The sequence below is a fragment of the Simochromis diagramma genome, unplaced genomic scaffold (assembly GCF_900408965.1).
Source record: "Simochromis diagramma unplaced genomic scaffold, fSimDia1.1 OVJJ01000488.1, whole genome shotgun sequence".
In the NCBI taxonomy this organism is placed as follows: Eukaryota; Metazoa; Chordata; class Actinopteri; order Cichliformes; family Cichlidae; genus Simochromis; species Simochromis diagramma.
In genome coordinates, this window is record NW_024387306.1 from 1 (window position 1) to 8321 (window position 8321).

The window sequence follows — 8321 nt, forward strand, 5'->3', positions numbered from 1 at the left end:
AGTGAATCAGCTGCATGTGTAAATGTCATGGTCCCTCACATTGGAAAATCAAACTTAGCTCTTTGTCAGCATCACCTGTTAAAACTCCCACTGTCCAGATAAGATGTAACCACCCTGGTTCCATCCAATCACATCACACTCCTGCTGTATAAAAGCTCCTCCAATAGGTTGCCCTGACATGATCTAGCCATGGCCTTCCTGTGGATCCTCTCCTGCCTCGCCTTCATTGGCACCGCCTACGGTGAGACAAACTCTTTAAGGTTATAGCTCATTGGGTGAAGCATGTTGTAAGTTGTCTTTTTTCGAAGCAGTGACGGATATATTGTCATTTATTCTCCTTTTTTTCCATTTTAATGACTCGTTTATTGACTTACGTTAAGAATTACATGCGAAGAAAGAAAAAGTAGAAGACGGTAAAAAAAAATGTTCAAGATGGGGAAATCAAAGCGTTATATCAGTTTAATCATAATGCAACATGATATGAAAATACAATAAAACTTTAACTGTGGCAAAAGTAGCTCTCTCTCTAAAAAATAGGGGAAAAAAACATTAAGATGGATTAAACAATCTGGTCCAGCTGAGAGATCTGTGTGGCGTATATGTGTCATTATGTTTTAAGCAGATCAGCATTAGAGAGAACATTTGTTTAATTTTACAGTTAGTGCCAATGTGACTGTTACATTAATTTTATTTTTGTTAATGGCATAATCCTGATGTTCTGATGTCACCAGGGTGCGGAGTTCCCGCCATCCGTCCTGTCATCACCGGTTACGCCCGCATTGTGAACGGTGAGGAGGCAGTGCCTCACTCCTGGCCCTGGCAGGTGTCCCTCCAGGTAAATGAAGAAACAACGACGCTGTCACAGCTCACCACACAATCAGATGGAAATGTCTAACCGTTGATGTTCATTTTGCTGTAACAGGACTACACCGGCTTCCATTTCTGTGGTGGTTCTCTCATCAATGAGAACTGGGTGGTGACAGCTGCTCACTGCACCATCAGGTAACTTTAAGCTGGTTTTGAAGACTTAAAACTCCAATTAAGACATGAGTCATGTTTTATTGAGGAGAATCCTTGTTTAGAGGGCATTGCTGTGTATCTGGGGTAGAATAAAACTAAGTAAAAAACAGTTTTCAGGTAATGTGGTGATCTCAGAAATGCCCACATGCTTCTGTTCTTTTCTGTGCAGGACCTCCGACCGCGTGATCCTTGGAGAGCACGACCGTTCCTCCAATGCCGAGAACATCCAGACCCTGGCTCCCGGCAAGGTGGGTGAAAAACTGCATCAGCTTTCATCGTACAGCTACATGTCAGGGTTTGTTGGCCGCTCATAACGATGTCACTTCCCAACAGGTGTTCAGGCACCCCAACTACAACAGTTACACCATCAACAACGACATCACACTCATCAAGCTGGCCACCCCTGCCCAACTGGCACAACGTGTTTCCCCAGTTGTGTGGCCGAGACTTCGACAACTTCCCCGGAGGCTTGAAGTGTGTGACCACTGGCTGGGGTCTGACCCGCTACAACGGTAAGAGCTCACCCACCTGTTATTCTTTGTTATTATGTCCTCGTAGACACTGATCGGTTAAACAATTATTAGATAGACATATACGTGGGTTTGGACTGTAATGAGACCACCAGGTGGAGCTTTAACAGTTGTGCTAAAACACGAGGAATGATAGAGCATGATAAAAAAGTCTCTATGTCTGATGTGTTTGTGTGTGTGTTGCAGCTGGCAACACACCACCCCGTCTGCAGCAGGCTGCCCTGCCCCTGCTGACCAACACTAACTGCCAGTCGTACTGGGGCAGCAAAATCACTGATCTGATGATCTGCGCTGGAGCCTCCGGAGCCTCCTCCTGCATGGTGAGTGGGACCTCCATCGATTACAGAAGCACTGATCCTGAGCTTCTTATATTGTGTTAAAAATCCATGTGTTATTTCTCAGGGTGACTCTGGTGGTCCTCTGGTCTGTGAGAAATCTGGAGCCTGGACTCTGGTTGGTATTGTGTCCTGGGGAAGCTCAACTTGCTCTACCTCCACTCCTGGAGTCTATGCCCGTGTCACCAAGCTGCGTGCCTGGATCGACCAGACCATCGCTGCCAACTGAGCATGTCACATATGAGAGGTTTCAGCACCAAGCTAGTCCTCAATAAAACACAGAAACAATGAAAATGACCTGCTCGAGAACGTGTCTTTTTCTCCTTAATATTCATCTTCATGTTTTTATTATGTGACCAGACAAATTATCACAACTATTAAAGAAACATTATTAATGTATTCATTGACAAAAATGGACAAATGACCCAACATAAACTCTTCTGTAGAAATTCATTTTAAGACATCGAGCATTCGGTGAATGAAGTGTGGTGAACTCCAGAAGAGTTTTATTACGTTGGACTTGCGTTGTGTTTAGCAGCACCAGAATCAGGTTGGCCTAGCTATACATAAATACTAGAAGCAGTGAATAAAAACTATTTTTTATGGTAAAAAAACCAAATATTTTATGCTCCTTAATTGATAAAGAAACACACGTTAATATGAATGAGATATAGTTAAGAGTTATGATTGTGGGCATCACTTTTTGACTTCCTTACAAGATTAAAGCACAATCCACACATAGATTTCTTTGTCTTTCTTCATTCAGTAATTCATATACATCTACACACACACATATATATAATATATATATATATATATATATATAGATAGATATATAGAGATGTGTTTTCACATCTTCAGGTTACACTGATATGATTACACACACTGTCCTCATCAGTTATTTATTACAGCACATTTAATGCGACACAAAACAAAAAGATCACAGATCATATTTGCTGTATGAGTCCCTGCCATCGCTCCTCATCACAGCAGCTGGTTATCAGGTGCGTCTTGGGGGGCACACGTGGCCAACTCGGCGGCAGTAGCAGATGGCGTTGAAGAAGCGGCAGTAGCAGGTGTCACAGGGATCACAACAGGGAAGCGGGTAGCCCAAACAGGACTGCTGGTGAGGGATGCAGCGACGAGGTGAACGCATGGCCCGACCCTGCAGCTGTAAGGCTGCAGACGTGTCCTGCAAACATAAACGCAGCAAGCAGATGAATTCACTTTGTTAAGGTAAACCTGTTAACAAGGAGTCACGAGGTAAAGAGTAAACTGCTGGCTTAAATGCTGCACCTCATCATAGGAGCCTGTATCCATCAAAAAATGATCTTCTACAGAGTCCACAGGGAGGAGGGCAGGCTCGTGCATGCGGTCAGGTACTTGGCTTCTTTCTGCAAATCAGAAAACACAGCAGAATGTATTTTGCATTTTTTTGCTTACCGTAATCCATTGTGTTTAATCTGCTGTATGTGAAAAATCAATTTCAAAATACTTCAAAATAACTGCAGTCAAATGTAAAAGATTGGGCTTACTAGATGTGATGTAAAAAAAAAAATAGGGACTAAATAGAAAACTACATGTTCAGAGTTCTACTTTTTCTATCTATAAATATTCATGCTTCCACTGTTAAACGGATTAATCCTGCCAACCCTGGTGTGTTGGAGAGACAGTGGTTGGAGCTCTCTGAATGAAGAGATGTTACTGACCGATTTCAGATAGGAAGGAGGTTTCAGTGCGACGTCCAGCGACAGGACCTTCATCGAGCGGTAAGTTTCCATGAACCAGCGAGGAGGCGAGCGGCAGCAGACCGAAGGACCAACAGCAGAGCAGCACAGTGCCAAACATCCTGCTGCTGGCAGACAAAAGAAGAAGAAAAACCTGCACCACAACTCCCACAATCCTCAGTTTCTCCAACAAGAGCCTCTGAAAGGAGGAAACAGACACAGGCTTCAGTTTACCTGAAAGAGGGGGAACGCCAAAACTTCCAAGTCACATTTTTTATTCATTCTCTGCATTCAAAAACCTTCATTAGTTGATACAAAGACAACTAACATGTGAAATTTTCTACCAAACAAGTTTTGGATTTGGAGCTTGTTGGAGTAAGTTTGATAACAGATATGATCTGATCCCACGTGAAATAAACTAACCTGCTGGTTTGTGAATTTCTCTTTATTTTCAGCACATAAGTTTGAGTATGTTAGTTGTAAATTTCAGCACCAAGTGTTTCTTTTTTCAGATTAGAACCAGCAGAGTATTATTCTTATGCATAACCAAATCTGTTGAAATTTCCACACTGAGCAGATTGCAAACCTTGGAGGAAAACAAATTAAATATTGTTCTGTAAAATATTAAATTACATCTCCCTTTCTTCCTTAGCAATAACCCACAGCACTGGTTTTAATCACTTTCCTGTATGATGAAAACAAGTCATGCATAAAGCAAGGAGAGATTCTCATTAAGCACATTGTCATTTACATCCACAGTGAAGCTCGTCAGCAGTTAAAAACAAAATCATTCCTGCTGGGTTTCATTAGTGGTGCAAAGGACATTTAGTACTAGGCTGCATAGTTCCACTTTGTTTTATTAAAATAATTTTACACTGCTGAATTTGACTTTTTATTAAACTTATTTTTTAAATTATCAAAAACACAACTGTAATAACAAAAAGATAACTGTGGATGTTTATTTCTACAACAAAATTGTATCCCTGGAAAAAATCTCTTTTACAGCATAATATTCCTGTTATTGTCACTAATACACCAGAAGGCTTAAATAAAACTTCAGTTTTAATCATAAATAAAATCTTATTTACTTCCTACATAAACTGAATCAGAAGAGAACCAGACGGAGATGTGACTCACCTGTTGCTGTGACTCTTCACTGTGACTCTCTGAGATGACGAGGGGCAATTTAAAGACCCCTGGACAGGAAGAAGGTCACATGACCCACAGGTTTGGTATGGAATGGCACCCGCTGTGCATGTGCATCATCCCGCGACCTTGCAGAGATACATCAAATGGAGCATGATGGAAGCTCTAAGGCTAATTTAAACTATACGTGAGACTGTATAGCAGGGGGTTGGGGCATCTATTAGTATGGTGATTATGTCGTAAAGGTCACTTCTGTCCATTTTCATCTATATACGACAAAAACAAATGAGGAATATATCAAAAACTGGACAGACAGTTGAGTGTCTAATAGAAAACACAATATTCTTCTTTGTGGAAACTATTTATTTGATCTTTTTCTTTATTTTCTAGCACAAAATCAGAGCAAATATCACCTCAGGGTACTTAGTCTTGTAAGATAGAAAGACTGGCAGCGGGCTGTTTTACAGAGGGAAACCCAGATACTGCCTGGGTAAAGGTAAAAACTCCCTTTTAATAAGAAGAAATCTTTAATAAAACCAGTTGTGGGGAATGTGAAAAAGACAAGGAGACAACAGAAAGGCAAAACAAACAAAAAAGCAGAGGCTAGTAACCGCAGATACGACAGATGAGCCCTGGAGCCAGAGATATCTGCAGCAAGGAAAAGGAAGAGCGAGGTCAGAGAGAGCAACACATGAACACAGAATCACCGTGTTACTGAAACACAGTAATCCTGCAGAAGCAGCAGCAGATGTGACACTTCAGGTCTGCAGAACCAGTTTTAGAAGCGTGTGTTCAGGAAACCTTCTTCTCCCACTCGGAGTAGATTTGTGCTCCACCTCGACTCTGAGAAGACCTAAGGTCCTCAGCGTTGGGCAGATGACCCAGTACGGATCTCCCTGCTCAAACTCTTCCCTGGTGTGATTATTTTGGTTCTTTTTTGTCGTTATTTTTGAGATATTTGGTACCTTTGTTTGCAGAATAGATGACAGAGGAGGATATAAAGGCAGGCTAGGTTCTTGTCCAGCCTGAAATGTTTTCACATAGTGGTTTAACTGAATTTGGTCTTCTTTTTTCTTACCAGCCCAGAGTGGTAAATGAACTGATCTAGGAAACAGGACCGATTGATTCGATAAGCCTGCGTGAGTTCAAATAAAAATAAAAATAAATTAACTATGTGGATAAAAAAAGTAAATTGTAAATTTATTCAATGTGCCTTTATTTTGTTCCTTAATCAGTAAAAGTAGTCGTGTTTGCCTCTGTGCTGTCAGTTATGATCTGAGTGCTCATTAGAGCTCGGTACACTCAGTAATAATCCTCTCAGGGTGCTTTAATGGAGAACATTAGATCAGCTGCTTCCTTCATGTTTCTTCTATTATTGTCAATCTGCTGCTTTGGTTAGACTTCCTCCTCCTCATCCTCTGTCTGCCAACATGCTGCCAATTCTCTGAATAGTGACACACTGTTGACATCATCGCCGCACTCAGTACAAATGAGATCGGACGCAGCTGCAGTTGCACATAGCATCTGCGCTCAGAATCAACTGATTACAGCCCATCAGCAGGAAATGGACTTAATAAACATGTTTGTCTTCACATACTTCCTGTTTCAGCCTGAACTCTTACCACAGTCATGTGTGGGTTCTGTTTCTTTCATGTGATCATCTGCAACAATGACCTCAATAATTTGACCTATAAACGTGCAATTTTGAACATTTATATACGATATAATACAACTACATACAATTTAAACAATTTTTAATATTTGCATAATCTGATTATGTTAACACTGTGACAGTGTTGCATAACTACTTGCACTTCTAAACAGGTGCAAGTAATAAAGCGAGCGTCCATAGCACTCGCTTTATTCTATTATTTTTTATGCTTAGAGGTTTTTTTTATGTTTTTTTTAGTTAGTTGTTTATTTAGTTGTGTTAAAGGGAACTCGCAAAGTAAGAATTTCATTGCAGCTTAACATTTGTGTTTTGCGGTGTATGTGACAATAAACTTCTTGAATCTTGAATATATACAGGTCAATGACATGTATCCATGTATAAAAGTGACTGTAGTTACTAAACATTTCATGAAATAGATTCTTGAATTAAAACTGAACTTCAATCATGTCTTGGTTTATTTAAAATGTGCTGTGGCAAAATAGAGGCCAAATTAAATTTTATTTATATAGTGCCAAATCACAACAAAAGTTGCCTCAATAATACAGAGAAAACACCAACAATCAGATGACCTGTTATGAGCAAGCACTTTGGCGACAGTGGGAAAAAACTTCCTTTTAACAGGAAGAAACCTCTGGCAAAACCAGACTCAGGGAGGCTGGGGGTGAGGGGAAGGAGACGGGACAGGAACACACTGTGGAAAAGAGCCGGAGATTAATAATAACCAATGATTAAATGCAGAGAGGTGTATAAACCCATATAGAGTGAAGAAGAAACACTCAGTAGCAGTCTATACTTATTGCAGTTGTCCCGAACTCGAAGATATTGAGGAGGAAAACAAAACAACACTGGTCCCGAAGAGTCTGGTCAAACAATGATTTTATTGAACACAGGGAGATGGATATTGCATACAATCAGCATAGATCTCCACCCAAAAATACACAAGCAATTGCTTTTATAATGTCAGGGTTTGACACCCCTTCTCGCGTTTTTGCATCTTAAGAACATTATTTGCATTTTTTACAGACAACGATCAATTTTAAGAGATAAATGCAGACACCGAAGTTCCCCTCCCTAGCATCTTCGTCCAAATATGGCGATGAATCCAGGCCCTGAAGGTCCCCAGGGACTTGTCTTCTTTTTGACACATCTTCTGTCACCTGTTACTAAGCGAACTGAAGAAGCTTCTCGGATGAGAGGTGAAACGTCTTCAAGCAACTTAAAGAAGTCCAGACGCTTTTCTTTGCAAGCTCCTTTGACTCAAACGCCACAGGTTGCTGAATAGTTTCAGGCCTTTGCTCAGGCCTGTTTCTAGATTATATGTACTATATGTGTTTTGTAAGCGTGTATGCAGTTTTAACCTTCTATAGCTCCAAGTCACTTACACAATAGATCGCCCGGACATCGCGCTGAACGAGGTTTATGACCTTTCCTTAATTGACTGAGCTTTAACTCTTTAATAAGCACAAAATGTGCGTATACAATTATTATGGCTGCCCCTGTAATAAAAGGTTAATGTAAAGCCAGCAGGTTTAATAACCATCTTAATGCAATGTCAGTGCTGTAGATTATATTGTTAATGCAATATTAATGCTGCAGGATATATTGTAGCTGTAAAATAATTTCTTTAATTAATTCACAAGACAAATGACAAGAACTATGTAATTGTCCAAAAACTTATGGACCTCCGTGTATTTGCAGAGTTCTCCTTTTGCCGTAGGTTCTATTTTCCACCAGTGTGTCACGTATCATCTAGCAGGTGTTTCATGTTAAGGTGCAGGCAAACATTACAGTGACAAATGATGACGATTTTATTTTTATAGCACATTTCATTACATATACACTCAATGTGCTTAACACAGAAAATGGAGATGTGCAGGTTTACAATGCGGGG

General features: G+C 40.4%; 2 protein-coding genes across 2 annotated transcripts; one reads left to right on the forward strand and one right to left on the reverse strand.

Annotated features, from left to right (window-relative positions):
- The first annotated feature begins 122 nt into the window (after nucleotides 1–122).
- LOC120717117 (chymotrypsinogen A-like) lies at nucleotides 123–2182 on the forward strand. Its single transcript, XM_040004946.1, is given in 8 exon segments — nucleotides 123–241; nucleotides 732–835; nucleotides 923–1002; nucleotides 1190–1268; nucleotides 1354–1455; nucleotides 1457–1532; nucleotides 1737–1870; nucleotides 1953–2182. Coding segments are annotated over 8 exon segments (789 nt in total). The 5' UTR covers nucleotides 123–189; the 3' UTR covers nucleotides 2115–2182.
- Nucleotides 2183–2661: 479 nt separating this feature from the next.
- On the reverse strand, nucleotides 2662–3801 carry LOC120717118 (agouti-related protein-like). Its single transcript, XM_040004947.1, has 3 exons — nucleotides 3595–3801; nucleotides 3182–3279; nucleotides 2662–3077 (listed from the first exon to the last, which is right to left on the reverse strand). The coding sequence occupies exons 1-3, from the start codon at nucleotides 3731–3733 to the stop codon at nucleotides 2886–2888; spliced, it is 429 nt and encodes a 142-aa protein (XP_039860881.1). The 5' UTR covers nucleotides 3734–3801; the 3' UTR covers nucleotides 2662–2885.
- Between the last annotated feature and the right edge of the window lie 4520 nt (nucleotides 3802–8321).